General features: G+C 47.7%; 10 protein-coding genes and 1 non-coding gene across 11 annotated transcripts; 5 read left to right on the forward strand and 6 right to left on the reverse strand.

The window, feature by feature from the left end:
- Positions 1 to 43: 43 nt before the first annotated feature.
- On the reverse strand, positions 44 to 2,869 carry PUMCH_004623 (uncharacterized protein; the record flags this gene model as incomplete). The annotated part of the gene is made up of 1 exon (XM_063023554.1): positions 44 to 2,869. One exon carries the CDS (start codon positions 2,867 to 2,869, stop codon positions 44 to 46), a length of 2,826 nt encoding a protein of 941 aa, XP_062879624.1.
- A 1,384-nt stretch (positions 2,870 to 4,253) lies between these two features.
- Positions 4,254 to 4,547, forward strand: PUMCH_004624 (uncharacterized protein; the record flags this gene model as incomplete). Its single annotated transcript, XM_063023555.1, has 1 exon — positions 4,254 to 4,547. One exon carries the CDS (start codon positions 4,254 to 4,256, stop codon positions 4,545 to 4,547), a length of 294 nt encoding a protein of 97 aa, XP_062879625.1.
- A 509-nt stretch (positions 4,548 to 5,056) lies between these two features.
- Positions 5,057 to 6,304, forward strand: PUMCH_004625 (uncharacterized protein; the record flags this gene model as incomplete). Its single annotated transcript, XM_063023556.1, has 1 exon — positions 5,057 to 6,304. One exon carries the CDS (start codon positions 5,057 to 5,059, stop codon positions 6,302 to 6,304), a length of 1,248 nt encoding a protein of 415 aa, XP_062879626.1.
- Positions 6,305 to 6,950: 646 nt separating this feature from the next.
- On the forward strand, positions 6,951 to 9,053 carry PUMCH_004626 (uncharacterized protein; the record flags this gene model as incomplete). Its single annotated transcript, XM_063023557.1, has 1 exon — positions 6,951 to 9,053. The coding sequence occupies one exon, from the start codon at positions 6,951 to 6,953 to the stop codon at positions 9,051 to 9,053; it is 2,103 nt and encodes a 700-aa protein (XP_062879627.1).
- A 151-nt stretch (positions 9,054 to 9,204) lies between these two features.
- PUMCH_004627 (uncharacterized protein) lies at positions 9,205 to 11,349 on the reverse strand (the record flags this gene model as incomplete). Its single annotated transcript, XM_063023558.1, has 1 exon — positions 9,205 to 11,349. The coding sequence occupies one exon, from the start codon at positions 11,347 to 11,349 to the stop codon at positions 9,205 to 9,207; it is 2,145 nt and encodes a 714-aa protein (XP_062879628.1).
- A 369-nt stretch (positions 11,350 to 11,718) lies between these two features.
- On the reverse strand, positions 11,719 to 13,395 carry PUMCH_004628 (uncharacterized protein; the record flags this gene model as incomplete). Its single annotated transcript, XM_063023559.1, has 1 exon — positions 11,719 to 13,395. One exon carries the CDS (start codon positions 13,393 to 13,395, stop codon positions 11,719 to 11,721), a length of 1,677 nt encoding a protein of 558 aa, XP_062879629.1.
- A 964-nt stretch (positions 13,396 to 14,359) lies between these two features.
- On the reverse strand, positions 14,360 to 14,725 carry PUMCH_004629 (uncharacterized protein; the record flags this gene model as incomplete). Its single annotated transcript, XM_063023560.1, has 1 exon — positions 14,360 to 14,725. The coding sequence occupies one exon, from the start codon at positions 14,723 to 14,725 to the stop codon at positions 14,360 to 14,362; it is 366 nt and encodes a 121-aa protein (XP_062879630.1).
- A 1,043-nt stretch (positions 14,726 to 15,768) lies between these two features.
- PUMCH_004630 lies at positions 15,769 to 15,863 on the reverse strand. Its single transcript has one exon. It is a non-coding gene; the product is annotated as a tRNA-Pro (tRNA).
- A 349-nt stretch (positions 15,864 to 16,212) lies between these two features.
- Positions 16,213 to 18,693, forward strand: PUMCH_004631 (uncharacterized protein; the record flags this gene model as incomplete). Its single annotated transcript, XM_063023561.1, has 1 exon — positions 16,213 to 18,693. One exon carries the CDS (start codon positions 16,213 to 16,215, stop codon positions 18,691 to 18,693), a length of 2,481 nt encoding a protein of 826 aa, XP_062879631.1.
- Positions 18,694 to 18,718: 25 nt separating this feature from the next.
- Positions 18,719 to 19,363, reverse strand: PUMCH_004632 (uncharacterized protein; the record flags this gene model as incomplete). Its single annotated transcript, XM_063023562.1, has 1 exon — positions 18,719 to 19,363. One exon carries the CDS (start codon positions 19,361 to 19,363, stop codon positions 18,719 to 18,721), a length of 645 nt encoding a protein of 214 aa, XP_062879632.1.
- A 1,168-nt stretch (positions 19,364 to 20,531) lies between these two features.
- Positions 20,532 to 21,500, forward strand: PUMCH_004633 (uncharacterized protein; the record flags this gene model as incomplete). The annotated part of the gene is made up of 1 exon (XM_063023563.1): positions 20,532 to 21,500. The coding sequence occupies one exon, from the start codon at positions 20,532 to 20,534 to the stop codon at positions 21,498 to 21,500; it is 969 nt and encodes a 322-aa protein (XP_062879633.1).
- Positions 21,501 to 21,508: the final 8 nt, after the last annotated feature.

Genomic DNA, 21,508 nt, shown 5'->3' on the forward strand with positions numbered 1-21,508 from the left:
TTTTGTGTATTTTGTAAAGGTGGCTCAAATATACATTCTAATTTTATGCAGTGACCCTGGAGTTCAAGCTGGTCAAGAACTCTCTATAATCGCTCGTAGATGGACTCTGGTCCTCAACCATGAAGCTGAGTGCCCAGGTTCTCAAGCTCATCAAGTCTCTGGACTGGGTCATTGTGATAGGCTCGGCGGCTGATGGTCCCACAACAACGTACAAAGTTTTGTAGGCGATCGAGCTCTTGGACTCGCTGAGATGGTTGATGATGTTTCTGACTCTGTGGTTGAATTCGAAGTCTTCCACGGGCTCGAACACCGGCAATTCTTGCTTGCCAATAGGGATCTCCAATGGATGCTGCACACCGAAGAGATCCATCACCAAGTCAGGCACAACCTCTCCGGCCACCCACAAGAACAATTCAGACCCGGTGTCAATGAGATACAATCCCCACTTTTCCATTCTGGTTCTGGAGTCGTTGATTGGCTCGGGCAACAACAACTCGCCGTCAACAACCTCCTCTTCTCCGGTCTCAGGGTTGATCTGGACCAACTTCTCGGCAAAACCACACTCGGCGGTCATGTCGTGCAACGAGTAAACGCTAGGGTAGAGACTCTGGATCAATTGATCAAGAGGCCAAGATCCCAAGTTGTTCAATGCAATTGCACGGTGATCGGCGGGAACCTTCTCCTCCCTGAACGCAGTGTGCTTCGTCAACGCGAAGAGCAACAAGGGGAGCATTCTCAAGTTGGTGGAGATCTGTAGTGGGGAAAGACCTGGCGAGTGGCCAGAAATCAACTCTTTACGGTACACGGAAAGATAGTCCACAACAGACTTGGTCAAGAAATCTCTGGCAGTTGGCAAGGATCCGTCCAACGCTTTGGCAATGGCCATATGAGTAAGGTAGTTGGTGATTGCTAGCTGGTCAGCAGAGGCGTAGATGTCCTCCAATTTCGAAGAGGTGGGGAGCGCCAAAGTGATGATTCTGATTCTTCTTTGGCCGAAGCAAGTCGTGTGAAGAACGGCGGCCTGGAAGTACACAACCGGCTTGGGGATATTCTCCTCGATACTGATTTCGATGACATAACCTTGGTCTCTGGGGAACGTTGGGAAAGAGCACAAGTCAGAGGATCTGTTGAAAAAGTTACCGTAGAATTGGGATGTTCTGAAACCAGTCGAGCATCTGACTCTCATAACGGCTTCCATTGCGGATTCCATGGATAATTGTTTGCTGATTTCCTTGCTCAACTTTTTAACATCCTCTGGTTGGTGGCTCTTCCATGATGGGTAGAAATGTGTCTGGCCAGCAGTGTATCTCAGCAAATTCGACAAGGAGGCTACATCCTGGTACTTGGAGCCGGTGAGGAACAAGTCCACGGCGATCTGAGAGGTGCTACATTGCACCGCAAAGGCCTTGTAAAACTTGTCGCCAGCCTTCATAAGAGCCAGCAATTCCTTCGATTTGGTGGTGATGTTGGCGTCGTCTCTGATGCTCAACTTACCCTCGCCAATGCTTGGCAAGGTGGCAGAGAAGACCATCATTTTACCGCCCTGGCTTTCGAGCATCAAGTAGCCGAACTTCAAGGCTGGACCGAGCGCGAAATGTGGGTTTGCGGTGTTCTCGAAGTATCCCGCGAAGGAGAACAACAACTGCTCGATAGCCTTTCTGTTCTCGGCCAAGTTGACGGACAAGCCCGAAGGTGCGGGAGCGTAAGGCATTTCGAGGTCAGACACGATGAGATGCTCGGGAGCCTCGCTCAAGCCCTCTCTGAACTTGAAGAAGTGCAATGCGGAGTCGACACCGACAATGCACACCTTGGTGGTTTCGTTCTTGTTGGGGATGGAGTCCAAGTTGGTGAGAATGGTGTTGGCCACGGTGGCGGTCATTCCGGAAGCCACAGCTTCCGCCGAAACGTCGATGAAGAAGCAGTACACGAGCGGCGGAGGCACGCGGGCCATGTACTCTTTGGGCGCCACGACCTCGACCACGGCGTTGTTCAACTCGATTCTGCTGTATCTGTCGATCAGCTGCTGGGTCGAGTCGTCGTAGTCGTACACGCTGGGCACGTCGTTCAACAAGTTACAGAAGTTACATCTCCATTTCTTCAGGTCCAGAAACTTGACGTAGGGGTTGATGTACCCGCGGCACCGGCGGCATCTGGCGATGACCGTATCCAGGGCCACGGCCACGGGCTCGTCCTCGTCGCGCAACGCGGCGTACGGGCGGATGCACAACGCAAACGGCAACTTGGACTTCTTCAAGAGCGAGTGGTTGGAGGGCACCACATTCAACGTCGAGCGCAAGTAGCCCGGCGCCGCGTTGGTGCGGTCGGTGCTCTCGACCACACAGTCGCCCGCAGGCAAGATGATGGGCGGCGGAGGCAACGCCAAGTCGGAAATTGGCGGAGGAAGGTTCTTCAGCAAGTCTGTGGTGTATATTCTGTTCAAGGGCAACGCAGGTGTGGCAGCTACTCCACCTACACCTACACCTACACCCCCTACGCCGGCGCCGCCTACACCTACATTTCCTACACCGGCACCGGCGCCATAGCCGTATCCTCCCATGTTTGGCTGCGCAACAGCGCCAGCTCCGCCCACGTTTGTTCCTGTTGCATCATATCCAGGGGCCATCTGTCCCTGGCCACCATAGGGTGCTGCCGCATAACCTTGTTGCTGGGAATAGTCGTATCCCATTGGCTGGCCCATCTGGCCCATCTGGGGCTGGCCTTGCTGCTGCAAGGGAGCTCCGTTTTGGAGGTTCATGTTTTGGAAGTTCTGGCCCAATTGGTCCATGGCCGGGGCCTGGCCGTAGGCGGCCGGTGCAGGCGCGGCGTTGTACTGCGGTTTTGGGTAAGCTCTCCTTCTCGACGACGACATTTGGAGGAGGAGTGGTGGTGGTGGTGGTGGTGTTGGCGGTCGGTTCTTGAGACGTGGTCCCGGTGCACGGGTGTGCTGAGATCAGAATGGTCTCCCGACCATTCTGGTCAATGAGGTGGATTATTGAACGGTACTTGGTATTGTGTTATTATTCACGCTTTTTTTTTTTTTCTTTGTGATGTGGAAACTGGGCTGGTTTCTGCGGGTGTATGGTGGTTGTGGGTGGTTAGTGATATTTGGTAATGGTCAATAGGGAATGGGAGAGTAATGGGTATTTTTCAGTGAAGAAAGAAGAGAGTAAATCATGAAGAAATTATTTTTTAGAGTTGTTGCTCTTTTGTTTGTTTTGGGTTTCGTTCGGTCAGAACGGTGTGACTGGTCCCATCCGTGATGTCACTGACGTTGTATGGCTGCCAGCCGTATTTCTACACTTTTCTCGATCAAAATACTCGTTTTTTTGTTTCAGGGACCAAAAAAATAAAGTACAGAGTCTGAAGCTGCATGGTATGAGTAGGTCAGACCGCAAATCCTTGGCTACAATGTGGTTTGTTTGGACAATCTTAGTAATATCAAATTTGTTTCCGCAGGTGAAGAGAAAATCTTTAGAGTTTTTAGATGACACAGTGGGAGCACAATCTTGTAAAGAAGTTGTGTGATGTTCAGATGTGACATTTGTTTTGTCAGAGGCAGGTGTGTTGTAATACACGATAAGGTATTGTTTTTAGAAATTTCAAAAATTCGGCAATTAGAGATAAGGAATTTTTCGACGTTTATTAAATTCGAAAGAGTTTTAGGGACATTCGATGTGGGTGTATTGACTGGTCAAAACGGCGCCATGACCCCTTCACGCAGGAAAATAATCAAGTATACTAAGAAGTTCTGTTTTTCACTCTAATGAGAATATTTCTTGTGGTTCATAATTCGAATTTCCATGACCACCGTTTGAAACAGGGATACACTTAACAATGGCCTGCCAACATCATTCCATGTGAACTCAAAAAAGCAACTAGAAAACGAAATAATTTGACAAGTTTTATGTCCACCAATGTGAACAGAAAAAAAATTCCAGTCGCAGAACCAGAGACGAACAAGCCCAGGATAAGACAACCCAGCGGCCAAACACGAAGCGAAAGAACAAACAAAAACGAACAAAAACGAACAAAAACGAACAAAAACGAAAGAAGAAATTGTGAAAATTTCACAACCACATCAGAAACCTAAATTGCCAATTTTACACATCTTCACTTCCTACACTTTGCAATACAATACAGCACACACCAACACACACCTATCAACATAAACAATTTCCAAATTCAATTCAAAATTCAAAAATTTCTCCTTCCAAAACCCACTAGATAAACTCCCCCATCAACCATTCTGGTCGATGGGGTCGGGTCTCCTCCCACCCGTGCACCAGCCCCGGGTATCGCATCCAATCATTTTCACCCACCATCTCCCTCCAACACAACCCATCTTCTCCAAAATGTCCGCCGTTAACGTAGTTAGATACTCCCTTCTTGGCGCCGGTGTCGTCTACGGCTTTGTCCACAGAAACAGCTTGGAATCCGCCCAAAAGGAGCACGACAGATTGGCCTTGTGGAAGAAAGAAGAGAAACTCATCAGCGAGGCCAAGGCCGAGTTCGCCAAGAGAACTGGTGCTGCTGCTGCTTCTGCTTAAGGTGGGGGACGTTGAAGGTGCCCTTTTTTCCGGCTTTTTGGCCGTGTTGGTGTGTTTGTATCATGTGCATATCTATATATTCTGTGGGACCTGGTCTGCGGGCTAGGATCCGTCAATAAGAACGAGTGAATTGAATTTGGTGTAGTGTAGGTTTGTTGTGTGTTCTGTGTCATCATAGATATGTTTTTTTCTTATTGTTATTGTGGTTGTAGGTGGTCTTTGGTACTGGTATCTGTAGTGATTAACGGGAATGGTCTGCTGAGAAAGACAGACCCGTGTATGTCAAATTACTCCTTTTTCGTCGTCTTTCCGCTCTGCAAATTCCACTGCACCCGCTTTTTTCGCTCTGTCAGCTCATCTCTCCACCTTTTTCGGGTTCCTTCTATCTATTAGGTATCGCTGCATCAATCTTCGTCTGCCGAACCCGGAAACATCTGCCTTTTCGACATTTTGTTCCTTCAGGCTCTGCAGATCGAACAGTGGCACCGGCTTTGCGCAAAATCCATCCAATGGCTGCCGTTGGATCGAAGTCTAGAAACCACAAACTGCGGACTAAGCAGGCGCCCAAGCAGGCGCTTGTGCCCGTCCGCGATGTGACTGCCCAGTTCGTGGCTGCACGAACCAGAAAACTTCAGGAGATCGAGCTTCTGCGCCTCGGCGTCCAGAAACGCTTCATCAAACTCGTCAACTTGCTTGGAAACGCCTTTCTCTGGCACAAAAACAACAAATCGTCGTATTTCTGGCTGCTCGCAGGCTACGACTCCGGTACTTATTCGGCTCGTGCCGTTCACGCGGCGGAAATCGACATTGTGGGCGCCGAGAACTGGCAGGACGATCTGGACGCCGCCAGATGTGGCCTCTGCTTCTCGCAGTTCACCATATTGAACCGCAAGCATCACTGCCGGTTGTGCGGATGTGTGGTTGACGAAAATCAGAACTTGGACCGGTCTTGTTCCGCCCAGATCCCGGCAGCTCTTCTCATACAGAAACTTCCACAATTGAACTACGCGCCTGAAATTAAAGGCTCTTGGGCGACGCTTGTGGAAGCGCACACGGCTGAACAGCGCCTAGCACGGGTGTTTTCCTTCCGGTGCTGCAAAACATGCAAAAACCTACTCCTCCACGATCCTAAACTACGGCTACAGCTCTCCGACGATCCCACGAAGCTCTTCACCACGTACCAGGAGTTTCTCAACCTCAAGGCCATGGTCAGCAATTTATTTGTGCGCTACTCGGAGCAGTTGGAGAGTGTCTCGCTGGACAACACCAAAATGCTCATGCTACGAAGCAAGCTCGTCGAGTATATCAAAGAGCTCGAGAAGAAGGGCGGTTTCTTTAAAGCGATGCTTACATCTGTGGGCGAGTCCGGTCTGGAGCTGGAGGTGCCGCCGCTTCTTGTGTCTAACATGTACAAAACCTCGATGATGTTCCTCCTGGACTCGATCCAGAAGCTCAAAGACATGAATGAGGTCCAGGAGGCGTTATCCAAATCCCCGTCGCCGGTGGATTCTGTTGATGCGCGGGCACAGAGCCCGTTGGAGGTGCAATCACCGCCCAAGCTCAGCAAACGAGAAATCCGGGAGCGGCGTGAACAGCTCATGGTTATCAACGAGCAGAAGTTTTTGGTTGAAGATCTTATTGAAAAGACTAGGAAGCAGCGGAAGTTTGATGAGGTGCACACGTTGGAGGAGAGCAAGAAGGATTTGGAGGCGAAGATTGCGGAGTTGGAGGAGGAGCTTGGAGACTTTGGTTTCTAGAGGAGTTCTACGTGTTTTTATGGGTTTTTTGCGTCTTTATTGGACCAAAAGTGCTTCTTGGAGTAAAGGAGTATACGGTTTTGGGCTCTAAAACCGTCCTATTGGGAGACCGTCGAGTCTTTACCAATGATCAATGTGGCTTATTGATTGATTATGGTTGAAATTTGCTATGGGGTGCTGCCGCTATGTTCCGGCGCCTTTAGTTGAGCCTCCCAATCACAAAAGATTACAAGAAGCCCTTTATTCATCGAAACATTGGCGACCAAAGAAAACCCTTTGGAAAAGATCTACAATACTTTCTCGCCCACTACAAATTCACCATTCAATGCTGGGAATAACCATGTCAGATCCAAGTACAACCGGCCTACAACCAACCATCCATGATTGATATATTGTGCACAACACAGTCAATGACACATTGTCTGTCTACAAAACTCAAATGACAGATTGTCTACTAAAAACTTGACACATTGTCTACTATCTGTCCCCCACCAAGACCCCCACCCCCACCAATTTGGGGGTCCAAACTTACCCCAGAATTCTCCACCCCCAAATCAAATCAACCCCATGTTATTCTTGGCCAGCCTTGCCGATCCCATGTCCGCCGAATTTGCAGCCAAAAGCGTCGCCATCCACCCCAGATCGTATGTGGGGTAAAAGCTACCACAATCATTGGCGTGGGGGCTCCATGACGAAAAAGACGTCAATTTGGAGGATCTGTGGGGGCGCTAGGAAGGATGTGGTTGCTATGAGTGGGCCATTGGCGTCGGTTAGTGGGCGGCCCCCCACCGTGCGTGGAGGCGCGTGGGGGCATGGGCACCCCAGATCCAGCATCCGTCTGCAGTCCCCCCATCTACTATCGACCGTTTCGTTATCGAAGCAGTCATGCTATTTAAACGTTGCAAAGCGCTTTGTTTTTTTTTCCATCACAAAACATCAACTGCTCATGTCTGCTGCCAAACTTGAGTACGGAGTCAGCAACGACAGTGTCTCCTCGAACGATATGGACAGATCGGGATCAGAAGTGAGTCTGGACGGAAAAATCGAACAAGTAAAATCGGAAAAACTGTTTTTGCGCCAGGTTAAAGATGCGGTACTTTTGAAAAAACTCTTGGAGAAGGTCGAGGAGAGACCCACGCCTCCACAGGTGTACAATTGGAGAATCTACTATACCGCCTTAATTGCGTCTGCGGCGGCTATTATTATTGGATACGACGGAGGATTTATTGGCGGAACGGTCGCTTTGCCCTCTTTCCGCGAGGAGTTTGGCCTCGACAAGATGACCAAGGAACATGCGGATTCCATCATCTCCAATGTGATCTCGGTGTTCCACGCAGGCTGCTTTTTTGGCGCCTTGCTCTCGTATCCGTTCTCGTACTATCTCGGTAGAAGAATCTCTCTCATCATTGCCGCTGTCACCATCACCATCGGCTCGGCCATCATGTTGGCGGCCAACTCCAAGGCGGGCCTTGGACCTATCTATGCGGGAAGAGTGCTTGCGGGCTTGGCGGTCGGGTTTTCGACCAACTTGACGCCCGTTTATCTCAGTGAAATCAGTCCGCCGGCCATCAGAGGCCGCATCATTGCGTTGTACGAAATTGGCTGGAGAGTCGGTGATCTTGTCGGATTCTGGATCAATTTCGGCATTGCGGAGCACATTCCCAAGCTGAAGACGCAGTGGCTCATTCCCTTTGCCATCCAGCTCATTCCGAGCGGCATGTTCTTGTTGGGCTCCGTTCTCATGAGAGAGAGTCCTCGGTGGTTGTTCTCGGTCAACAAGGACGAAAAGGCGCTCGACAATCTCTTGTGGTTCAGAAACTTGCCCGAAAGCGACGAGTACATCATCTACGAGGTCAACCAGGTCAAGGAGTCCATCGATAGCCAGCGCGCCAAGGTCGGGTTGGGTCTCCTCGATCCGTTCAAGGAGGTGTTCGGCGGCGACGGCAAGATCTTCTACAGATTGTGTCTCACCTGTGGCTTGTTCCTTTTCCAGAACTTTTTGGGTATCCAGTCCATCAACTACTACTCTCCAAAGATTTTCGCCGGTTTGGGTGTCAAAGGCACCAACGCTACTCTTTTCTCCACCGGTATGTTCGGTGTGGTCAAGTTCATCTGTACGTTCATCTATGTGTTGATCATCGTCGACTCTTTGGGAAGAAGAAAAGCCTTTATGGTCTCTTCCACCGTGTGCTCGATCTGCTTCTGGTACATTGGCTCCTATCTCAAGTTGAACGATCCAACAAAGCCCGGCGCGACTGCTGGCCCTGGCGGCACGGCGGCCATTGCCATGATGTACATCTGGATTGCGTCTTTCATTTTGGCCTGGTCCGGTGGCCCATTTGTGGTTGGAAGTGAGATTTTCGACCAGAACATCAGATCCTTTGTTCAAGCCATCAACGCCGCTGTGTCGTGGATTCCTATCTTCATCATGTCCAGATTCACCACGAGCATGATTGCAAAGATGCAATATGGTATCTACTTCTTCTTTGCCTCGTTGGCTGTTCTTTCGGTGCCATTTGTGTTCTTCTGCATTCCTGAAACCAAGGGTATTGCTTTGGAAGACATGGACAAGCTTTTCGACAGAAGAATCCCCGCCTGGAAGGCCCACCAGCATGTTTTCAAGTCGGCCCAGCGGGATGCCGAGGTTGTTTTGCGCGACCACAAGGATTTGTTCAAAGTGGACTCCGTCAAGAACTACGGGGTGGAGCAGGTCGAAGACAAGGACTTGATGGCTGCCAACAAGGTCTAAATTCACGAATTACGATATATTCTCAACAATTAATGCAACTTTTCCAAAACTATAACTTTTGTAGACATACTAATGATACCTCTAAAGAAGTAATTTTTCAAGACAGTAGGACATACAAAGGAACAGAGACTCTCATAAATAATGCAATGTATTAAAGAAGACCACTAAACGTCAATTTCTCAAGGAACGGCGCCAAGTCGTCTTTTCGTATTTCGATGATGGACGAGTCAAAACTATTAATTCTCGTCTTGGCGTCAGAGCTGGCGGCAACCTTCTGGAAGGCAACACTGAACGTGTTGAGTCGGGTAGTGAATGTGGTGTCGGTTGTTTGCCCGTTGGAGTTCTTGAGAAGCTTGGACTTGGTTGAAATGTCGAGGTCTTTGGGGAATCGTGGCGCCAATCCACTCACCAAATATGTATCTGAGCTGATATCCAAGCTCGCCAAAACGAGCGGTTTGAGCGCGTGGCTTTTGCTCTCGCTTTCCTTCTTTGCGAGGTAGCTCAACAATTCTGCTTCACTGATCGTGTCCAAGAGCCAGTTGCCCAATTTGCAGAGGATGAGCGGGTTTTTGAACATGTTGAGATCGGGAATAGCTCCATCGTTCAACACACAGAGTCGATATAGACGGAGGTTCTTGATAAGCCCACGTTCAAGCACAGACATGCCTGTGCGGAAAATGACCTGCTGCATGGACTTGGCGAGATCAAGGCCGTTCATCAAAAGATCAAAACCCTTGAGTTTTTTGATGCTGACCGAGTTGGGCTTGAGATTCGAGGTGACGATCTTCGACGACGATCCATACTGGGTCATGTTAAGCGCATCCCACGAGGACCAGAAGTTTTTAATCCACAACTTCTCCTTGAGCTCAATCTGCCGGTTGATTTCGTCAGTTCCGGGCTGTGTGGTGTCGCCGTCTTCGTTGAACGCCTGTTGATTCACTTCAAGTAGCGCCGTGAGTGCTTCAACACACTCCATTGCCGAGAGCTGGCCCATATAACCAAAGGACCTGATGAAGCCGTCGCGCATTATCCCCTCGAGGCCGTAAATGGGTAGGTGCTTTGCAAAAATTACAGGGAGATTCCGTTTGATTCCAACATCCATGTAGAGCCATTTCTGCTGGGCCACGGAAAGCGAAATGCCCATCTTGGCGAAGATCTTGTGGAGCTTCTTTTTGCCGTCCTCGCGCCAGAGGTTCAACTTGGAATTGACGATCGATGAGTAGAAAAATGAGTCGTAGAGGGTCCAGTGACGCAAAAGAAATAGATGGTAATCCTTGTCCACAGAAAGGGTGTTCGAGTCTGCATTTTTCTCCGTAGAAATGTTGTCGCGATTGAAAGGACTCAACCGCACAACCTCCTCTTTGAGCAACGGCACGAGCTTGTCGTATACTTCAGGATACTGTCGATCGATCGAGGCTATACCGATAATCGTAAGCCACAAGTTCTCTATGCTGGTTTCTCCGATCGACGCAAGAAGCGCGTACGCAATAGCGGAGGTTGCGGTGAAGAGCGCCGATCCGAGATTGTAGTAGGCTTCAATCACCTCCTCGCTCTTACGGATCTCAGAGCGTCGCTGACGCTTGGCCGCTTTTGCCTCCAGGGCATCCAGGGCCTCGTTTTTACGTTTTTCGCCGCTCGACAGGTCCACCACCGGCCCGTCTTTTTCTGTTTCGGAGTCGGAGTTGACTTCAATCCCGTCTTCTTCGGTTTCGCGGTCTGTGTCGTGGTCTGTGTCTCCATCCGACTCCAGCTCCGACTCGGGATTGTCTACAAGCACTTTATATGACGTTTTCTCCGATCGGAGGTTCTGGTCGATGTATCCATCGTCGAAGCACACTATCATTTCGGACCCAAATACGTTGTCCAAGTTCCAGGGCCGATTGCCGTCCATGACATAGATTTTTCGCCGATAACTACGCAGCAGCAGCATTCGCTCTGCATCCAAGTCCCCTAGTAGACCCTGTCTCGTTCCTTGCGGCTCCACATAGAAGAGTTCTGGGTCGATTTCTAGAAACGTTTCTAGGTCGATCATTGCACCACAGCCAATCAAAATCACGTTGGCCACGTCTGGGTCAAGCTTCTGGTAGTGATCTCGTAAATCTGCATACCCGACAACGGGGATCAATTGATATTGGATGAGACTTTTCTTGAATACAAGTGTTAAAACCCTGGCAGTACATACACTGTCGATGTTTAAGCAGGACACGAAGAGCACAAGTTTACAGGTAGAATGTGACGATGACGTTCGTTTGATTTCGTTGAAAACGGCACCATATTGGTCCGGATTTATGTACATATCCTTGCGTTTGGAGTCAATATAGTTGAAATTTGGAAATCAAATATGGAGCGTGGTCACGTGACAGCTGGAGAGTATATACGTGTGTGATGTTTTAGTCGTGGGCGATGGACGCGATGGACGCGATGAGATGCTCTCCGGTGACCGATGCTCTTCGCTTGAGATGCTCTTCGCCTGAGATGCTCTTCGTTTGAGATGCTCTTCTCGATACGCGTCTTGTGTGTATGTATGGAGGGTAAAGACGCGGAGTCTATATGCATTCATAGGATACTATTTGAATTTAATCTGAAATTGATTGGAAATTGCTTTGTAATTGATTTGAAAATAATATGAAAAACGTATAATTGCTTAAAAAAGAAATGAGGCTTGCTAGGCAAATGAAAAACTACCAAAACTTCTGCGTCCACGCACGTTGACGTCCCATTCACAGAACCCTCCGTCTTCGCTACCAATGAACAATTGATTGTCGTACCAGTCAATTCCCGATAGTTGCATTTCTCCATTGACATGATTTCCAGCTTGCATGTACAGATCATGGAAAATGCGACGGAAGTTCTGCGCTTCGGTGCTGTTCAGGGTGGTTTCCAGGACAGTCTCTTGTGTAGAAGCCTCCTCACGGTGGCTTGTCGACGGTTTAGAGTCAAGACTTCCGTTGGTTTCGTCGAAAACACTGGCGGGGCTTGGCGGCTCGTATTCGTAACCCTTGAATAGCTTGGGATTCTCATTAGTAAGATAGTCATGATCGTAAACTAGAGGCGCCGAGAACTGGGTGTTTGCATCGCCAAAGATCTCCCAGCGAGGATGAATCAACCGGTCCGGCCGGTCATAGTCGTCGTCGATGGTGGAGACGTCGCTGGTGCAGGTGTCATTGGCGTCATTAATGTCGTTCGATTCTAGATCGTCAACATCACTTTTCGATTTCAATTTTTTGCAGATGCGGGATTTCTGGTAGTTGTATCTGGAAAACTGATCAAGTGCCAATGGGAATACCACTACCTGGTGATTGTCGCTGAGGTTCCGGAGATCAATGATATGAACTCGTCCCACATGTTCCAGAACGGCAAGAAGATCTTGTGTGGGTGAGTTGAGAAATTTACAGCACCGGAACGCACCCGATTGATGATTGGGCCTGGTGGATTTGATCTCGTGATATGCATGATTAGGTTTACGGAGATCAAACAAGAGGCACGACCCGTTCTGGAACGCAGACGCAAGAGTATGCTCGTTGCTGTGGAAAGACAATCCAAACCCACTATCGTGATCCGTCTTGATGGTCTGGAACGTAGCTCTTGGCTTTGTCGGATCCAATAAGAAGATCAGGCCTGAATCGCCAGTGGCAGCTAGAAACTTCTGGTTGGGTGACTGGATGACATTATTGAGTGACACCTTTGCCTGACAAACGATATTGCGCTTCACCAGAACACCCAGATCGGAGATTCCAACCACATACAAGTTGGAGTCGTTGTTGCACACGTACGAGGTATACGACGCAGTCAGATCTTGGTCTGGATAAATGGTGACTGCGTTGTTAATCATTTCGCCCAAATGAAACGTCATTTCGGTGGCCATAGCAGGACTGTAGACCGAAAAAAGCCCATCGGGCTTCCTCCGATTTCCCTTGGTGCCAGATTCAGAAAGAGCAGGGATATCCATATGCGCCAACTTGGCCAGCGAATTATCAAGACCGCCAGTGACAAAAAGACCACCTGGCGCATGGTTGAAACACCGCGCAAAATATGGAAGTTGCAAGTACGTTCTCGATTTGACGGAGTTCAAGTCGTGGTTTTTCACCGATAATACCCGGATCAGATCCCGATAAGAATGGAAAACCGACCCGGTCAACGGATCGATCTGCACCAAATCCCGCAATTGCCAATGGTTGACCGACGCCCGCACATTTCCAATGTAATGAGGGTTTGGACTAAGCAATTGATGGCCATGGTAGTAGTTTTGGAAGCACTGGACCTCTGCGCACGAACTTTTTCGGCGGCCCGGCACTTTCGGGTTCTGCGGAAGCGACTCGAAGTGCGAATGTGCGATTGTCATTGCCAACTGGGTCTTTTTCCGGGGGTTTTGGGGTTCAAGTGCTTAAATCCGGGGTAACTCCACAGTCGAAATAGATATGGATTTTGCTCTCAAAATGTGTTCCTGTGTACAGAAGCGTTGACTAGCCAATCACGTTTCTTTTTCTTCTGAATTCCAACAAATTGAGAGAAAAAGCCTATCGATTTGCATTTCAAAACAGTGAGGTTGCGAATTCTGGGGGTAACATGATTGATAGTGTGCAATCTGGAAAGGTACTGCAGGCAGTGCTCGGTCATGCGATAAGAACCCCCAAAAATCACCCCCACCTTCCCTCATCGCGATGCGTGGGGGCCAGATGGAAACGATAAGGAAAGTGGTGAAGTCTTTCGGTATATATATTAGCAACGGTTTTGGTTAGGAGTTTCTTGAATCGGACTGGGATGAAGTGTTTGGCGTATTGCTAAAGACGTGTAGAAGAGTGAACTTGGATAGACCTTGATTGGATAGAATTGGTTTGGATAGAGTCGGATTGGATAGAGTTTTATTGGATTTGATTTTGTGAGAAATGCAGCTTTCAAATTGCTAGGTCGAAGGGTTTTGGGGTATGGTGTCAAGTAGAGGTCTGTTGTAGTTCATGCTTCTGATGTAGAGAGTAGTGAAAAAGAGGAGTTTGTCAGTAAACCAACTTTGGAGAGTCTTCGTAGCCTCTTCGCATCTCTTTTGTTGCCGCTTTGATATGCTTTGCATCTACATCGCTCTTGCTTAAACATCCATCGATATCTGCTTCGATTGATGCCTTGTAGCTTCTTCAGTCAAACTCGTATTCTAACGTCATCTCTTCGCTAATTCGATGATCATCCCTTTACTCCGGCCATCTCCTCGCCTCACCATTTTCTCTTCTTCGCACTTCCTCTACATTCTTCCCATTGATCCATTTTATTCGCTATACCATCTCTATCCATTGATCTACCTCAAAATTATGTAATTAAATAGCACCCTTCCACGCGCGGGTCACCCATCCACAGTCTCTCACCGCATCATCCTTAGCATCCACCTTCCAGTTGTCGGCCCCATCATACTTCTCCCCAAAATCGCCCGCAGGCTTCGAAATACACACATAATCCGAATTTGGCAATACGCACCGAAGCTGCAGCGCCGGCATCGGACATGGACACTCTTTGGGTGAGTCTACGCACGCCAAAGTGTCGGAGCAGACGTATTTGTTGCAATCGCTTCCAAGAACCTTATCTTCATGGCCCAAAACGGGTTCCTGGTGCTGGTTCTGGAAGAAGTTGAAGAAGGCCGAGACCGGCGTGAGAAGAAGGAGGGGAACTACCAATTGGACGTACATTGAAAAGAAGTTGTAGGTTTACGTGTAAATATTGGGAGTGCAGGAAGTGGAAAAAGTAAATGTGGAGTCTTATTGGAACATGAAAGGGAAGTGGTTGTTTTCTGGTTTTGGGGGAATCAGATTTTGCTTGAATTAGTGGTGTGGGTTTTGTTTGTTTGGTGGAATGCTTTTCTGACTGCTCTTCGGCTGTTTGGTTTGGAAGATGAAGTACCCGTGCATTCACTGAAAAGAGGATGAATAATACAATTCTTGGGGTGTTATTGATAAAGATTTGAAATTTCTCTTCAATTGTGGTTTCTGTGTCTGTAGGGGTAGAGTCTTGTTGATTAATGTTGTTTGGAAACAGGCCAAGTGAAGGGAGCCTTTTCTTAGTTCTCGTGAAATTATGAGCAGCTATTGGACATTATTAAATTGTTCCAAATTTCTTTTCTTTCCTTGATCTGATCTGTGTAAGAACTCACGAACGAATGACCACATTACTCTACGCTCCGAAAGCCAAGATCCTGGAAAACTTCATAAACTCGAGGTACGATTTAATTGGAATTTTTCACAAAACATTTAAGTACAATCCTACAGTATTCTTCTCCAATCTCTTCTGTATTACTGCTGCATTGGGTAAAACCTTACTTCATCCCCAAACACAACAAACAACGCTATTTATGAGCTGAGATTTCTCAAAAACATTATTGCAAGCAAAACGCATTGAATGATTCCTGACCGCCGGATACCACTCATCTGTAGGACCGGAATTAGATCCGTTTAACCACCAAAAACCCGAAAGACCTTCGAAATGAGCCACTCCAAAGCCTCCTCTTATATCAAGGGGGCCAAAAGAAAAATTACAGCAGCGAAACATATCGCTATGAGGAGAATGAGGAGTATATCAACATAGTCGATGTAAAACTGGAGTTCGATTTCCAAACGCAAGATGTCGCGATGCGAGAGGGAAACGCATATATTATCTTCTTCTAATTTAAAGAGAGACATTTCAATGATACTATAACAAAAAATAAGTTATCTTCGAGTAAAATTGAAAAAAGAAAGGGGCGAGCTGGGAATTGAACCCAGGGCCTCTCGCAAGTTTTGCCAGATAAATCTGTCTCCCAAAGCGAGAATCATACCACTAGACCACACGCCCGATTGATGTCTGTGAAACTTTACAGTTTCATATGATAAATAAAGTTAATATTCTGCACAATGTGTTCAAATTATGAAATATGTCTGTCCCGACTTCCCAATTTTGTCTCCAGATTGGATTTCCTGTTCAATCTTTCTAGATTCGACAAATCACACTCAATCAAACCAAACTATCGATAAACCCATATCAGAACTCATTCAGAACTTGCCAAAATTCAACTGAAGATGATTTCCCGCCAATTCACAATTCCTGAATTTTATTCGAAATTCTCCGACTCCAAACTTCCCCACCACAAATTCATTCTGAACTCCACATTTCATCTCGAAACATAAACAAACAAAAGCTACAGATGCAGGCCCGGCCGACATCAGACGATAAGTTGTCGCCGGCAAAGGTTGCTGTTCTCATTCTAATCTACCTCTATCTCAACGAGGAGCTTCCCAATAAGCGACAAATCGTCGTCTTTTTGGGTACACAACTAGAAGGGCTTCCTATCGTCCACGACAACAAACTTGTGCTTTTGAGCAGCCTAGAGGCCTTCTGCGATGCAATTGAGGCGAGCAGCGTGAAAAAAACCCGCGAATCAGACGATTCTGAACGGTTTCTACAGTTCAAACACAAGTTTTTAACTATAGCATGGGATATATCGTCAGCAGATCTGATACAGCAACTCAGCATGGATGCATTTCGTAGAACGGCGGAACCGCTATGTGTGGTGGCCCTGCTGCGGTTTCAGGTGTCCACACGGTCGCCCATTGGTAGGTTTGTTCGTACCATGGCGGCATCTCTCAAATTGCTCCAGTTTGAGGAGTCCTCGGAGCTCGTGGAAGGGTTTCGGCGCTTCCGTGCATCAACAGAGGGTGTTTTTAAGGAATTGCGTGGCCGCGGGTATCCAGATCCCACTCCTTTGTCGAAATATCATAGTCCCACCTCAGAACCATTATTTGAGACATGGAACTCGCTTCTGAGAAAAACAAAGCGCCAAGAAGATTCTTCAGAAATTAATGGGGACAGTAGCAAAGATTTGGCGTTCTACGCCGCCTTGGATGCCAGTTTGAAGAGCTCTCTCCCGGTTGAGTCCACTAAAACCGAAGAGACTGCGGCAGAGGCAACTCTAGTCACCATTCCCGACATGGACTTGCTTGTCAAGGAGCAGATACGGCTTTTGGAGAGTTTTGGAACACCCACTCCGGACTTCCTCCGAAATATCATCTACCAGATGGCCACACCTCATTCGGTGTCTGTCTACAACAGCATGCCCTCCTTGCACTATCTCCAGTACTTGGAAAACCTCTGTCGAGGAGAGTATCACGAGGCATTCGATTCTCTACACAAATATTTCGACTACATGGTGTCCCAGGGTTCCAAATACTTCTATCATTTTGCCCTTGTCTCCAAGGCTTCCTTGCACCAGCATTTCGGTGAAGACGAAGAGGCCTTGGACTCCATGGAAGAAGCCATCTCTATTGCTCGCGAAAACCACGACAATTCCACGCTCACATATATTCTTTCGTGGTTGTACGACTTCATGCGCCGGAAACCTGCCCTTTGGAACAGCCGCATATTCCGCCAGATCAAGAACGAACTGCGGCTCTTAGACTACTTGGTGAAAAAATCGCTGTCGGTTTCCCTTTCTTTGGCGGCAGTCAGCTACCGCTTCGAGGTGGACTACCTCCTAAATGGACAATGCCACTTCTCCAGATACTACGAGAGTCTTTTCAAAGCGGGATACTTCGCTATACATGACAGTGTATCTAGCTTCATCGGCGTGTGTCATACCAGCTCCAATCTCTGGAAGAATGTGGGCTATCCGCACCTTAGCCAGCTTTACACTGAACTAGGGTTGCAATACTCAAAGCTGCACGGACTGGTGCGTGACATGCTCATGTTCGAAATGGGCCAAGCGTGGTGTCGTTACTCTCTGGGCGATTCTGACATTGCGCTTCCTGATATGAAGAGCAGTCTCGAGCTCTGCAACTCTAATGTGGCCCAATTGAGATCAATACGTATTCTTCTACAGCTCCGACAAACAGAGGTGGCATTGGGCAAGGGCCGAGTGCGTCTTGCTCAAGAGCTTCTTCTGTATCTTCCGGAGAGCCATGAGCTTGAACAGAAGTGCTTAGTTGAAAAAATCAGAGTACAAGTGCTACTTAAACTTGCTCAAGGCAACTATGCTGAGGCGCTCATATGCGTGTCGGAACACATCGGAGATATGGACCAATTCCGGTCCAACCTGCGCCCTGACGTGGTTCACTTGTTGGAGCTCAATTTGCTTAAAGCGGCAGTTTTGATCCAGTCGGGCGTTCCTGTGAGAGCATTTTCGTTGGTTCTACAGCAACTCGAAATCGCCAACCAATTGGGGCTCCGGTTTCTCATGGCGCGTGGGTACGTGTACTTGATCCAGATCCTCAATTCGCTAGGCCAGCCAGGAGACGCGCTTGACATGGCCAATTCCGTTCTCGCGCTTGTAAATAGCGTCGGCAACATCGAAATCAAGTCCAATTTGTTTTTCCAGATGGCGACGTCGCACCACAAGTTTTTAGAGAGCGGAGAGTTCAGCAAAACGACCAGCAAAACCGCGCTGTTTGCGCAGTTCCTCAACTATCTCAGTCTAGCAATAGCTGGATTCAAGAAAAGCGTCAATTTGGGGCTGTTGGTCAACAGCTTTGAACTCGAAGACCAGATGGCGGCCACGGCACTACAACATCCAGAGATCCGCAACTCCAAGCCGTTTGAGGACTTCCGGAAACATCTGCAAATGGGGCTCGACATTCTCCGACGCCGCGCGTTCGATGAGTGCGAATATGGCTACTTGAGAAAAAGTAAGTAGACAGAGAGGATAGTGTATTTGATATTTAGGACAGCTTCGACAGAACGGCTCTCTCCAGGAAATCCTTCTCGGCCAAGATCCAGGCCGCGTTCTTCAACTGCACCACATTGGCAACCTGCTTAAAAATCCACACCGGGGCGCTCACCCACACCAAAATGGTGCCCATCCAGAAGAACTGGTTGTAGTGCAAGTAACAGGCCACGTAGAACAACTCGTTGACCAAGCACACCACAAAAAGAACCTTCCGGTTGGTATAATAGAGATTCAAAAGCCTCAGCTTCTCGCCCACGTTCTTATGCGACGCCAGGCCCGATGTCAACATCGCATACATGTGCATATAATGGGACGACAAGTCCAACGACACAAGAAGCTGCCACACAACACACCATTGGGGATAGATGATGCACAAATAACATATCAACGACAGCGTGGCACAACGGTCCGTGACCATATCTAGCACTGCGCCAAAACGGGTGCCTTGGTTGTATTTTCTGGCGGCGTATCCATCGAAAGCGTCGAGAAATCCCAGGATTCCATAGAGAATCATGGTACGCACAGGATGGTTTTTCATGGTCAAGAATGACAAGATGGCCGTCAACACGCGGAAGTATCCGATCATGTTGGGGATGAAAAAGAACACATCCTTCGGTTTATTGAGCTTGAGCGACATTGCGGCGGCGAAAGCTGGTTTACGGCAGGGGTTACGAGACCGCGCGGAATATGATTGGCCCAATGGGGATGTTTCGATGTTTTTATCCGGCACGGAGCGGTTATGGATGTGTTTTTGGCGGTGGTGGTTTGGAGGAACTTCAGTGTAGGAGGTGAAAAGTGTAGAGAGGCGTTATACAGGAATGATTGGAGATGAATAATGGCGGAGTTTAGGGGATGGGCCCGGGGAAGAAGAAAATGGCGATTTTTTTAGAGCTCGGTTTGGAATGGAAATGAAAGTTTTTTTTTTGATTCTCGGGTGTACTTGCTTTCCGTTGATTTGAAGTTTGGAGTGTAGTAAATTGGGTGGGTTATGGAGTTACCTAATGAAGCCAACAATTATGAAAAAATGGTTTTTTTGCGGAGACGTTGTTCCCATTTTCCTTTGGGAGTTATGTTCTGTGAAATTTTATCTCTTTCTGTTTCTTGGTTGGGTTGTCTTGTTGCACTGGCGAATTGTAATTGTGATAATGAATTATTATTGGTTGACGTTGTTTATGTTGATATTCAATTGAATTTTCTATGAGAATTAGACCCTTTGACTTGTTTTTTTTGTTTGTGTTTTCCAGTTTTCCAACGGAGTGTTTAATGTATTTATATTTTTATCATCCTGACACACAATCTACAAAATTGAAAAGCGGTCGTGATAAATCCAGTTGAGCAAATAAATGACCCGCAGAGTCAACTTTCACAAAAGAAACGCATTATAACGCGTTGAACTCAAAATTCTCCAGATTAAACTTTGCCGGCTTCGATCTCTTCCCTTTCAGATTATTGGCTGCAAAACAACACCATGCATGAACCACCAATACAATCTCGAGAGGAACTATAAAAATTAGCAAAAAAAAAATGAAATCAAAGAATTTCGCTATTGTCCCATTTCAAGACTCATAGCACCTCAGCCAGTTAATAAGCTCAGCGTATCAAAACAGAACCACAAGATCTAAATTTCCAAAATACATGCCGAGCGAATCAAAATGACAACAAAATAAAATATGTCCTATTTATAGCACCCGCAGTGCCCTCTGCCCTTGTCAATGTCATGACGTTAGTGCGGTGGTCCATGAGATGCTCATCTCCATCTCATCTCCATCTCATCTCATCTCACCAAAACCAAACTGAACTACACAATGGCTAAGGCTGCTAGAAAGAAGTTTGCGGCTGCAGAAACGCCCACATCGAAAACAGTTTCTGCTGACAAACATTTGAACTCAGTCTTCAAGTTCAACACCAATCTCGGTCAGCATATTCTTAAGAACCCATTGGTGGCCCAGGGAATCGTCGACAAAGCCCAGATCAAGCCCAGCGATATCGTTTTGGAAGTCGGTCCCGGTACTGGTAACTTGACAGTGAAGATTTTGGAGCAAGCCCGTAAGGTTGTGGCCGTGGAGATGGATCCTCGTATGGCCGCCGAATTGACCAAAAGAGTCCATGGAACACCACAGCAGAAGAAATTGGATATTCTTCTAGGCGACTTCATGAAGACAGAACTTCCTTATTTCGATGTCTGTATCTCCAACACTCCTTATCAGATCTCGTCGCCCTTGATTTTCAAATTGTTGGCTTTGCCTCAACCACCAAGAGTCTCCATCCTCATGTTTCAAAGAGAATTTGCATTGCGTCTATTAGCACGTCCTGGCGACGCTCTATACTGTAGACTTTCCGCCAATGTGCAAATGTGGGCCAATGTCACTCATATCATGAAGGTTGGTAAGAACAATTTCCGTCCTCCTCCACAAGTCGAATCCTCTGTGGTGAGAGTCGAGATTAAACAGCCAAGACCTCAAATTGACTTCGAGGAGTGGGACGGTTTGCTCCGTATCTGTTTCGTCAGAAAGAACAAGACCATCGCTGCTGGTTTTAAGTCCAAGAACGTGTTGGAGATTTTGGTGAAGAACTACGTCGCACTTGCGGCCACACAGAACCCAGACGAGATGCAACAAGACTCTAACAAGGATCATGAGTCTCTTGTCAAGCAAAAAATCGAGTCTGTGTTGACCTCTACTGGATACTCCGAGAACAGAGCCGCCAAGATGGATCAGGGCGATTTCCTCAAATTGTTGTACGCATTCCACCAAACCGGCATTCATTTCGCATAAGCTTTCTA

The sequence above is a fragment of the Australozyma saopauloensis genome, chromosome 6 (assembly GCF_035610405.1).
Source record: "Australozyma saopauloensis chromosome 6, complete sequence".
Taxonomy (NCBI): Eukaryota; Fungi; Ascomycota; class Pichiomycetes; order Serinales; family Metschnikowiaceae; genus Australozyma; species Australozyma saopauloensis.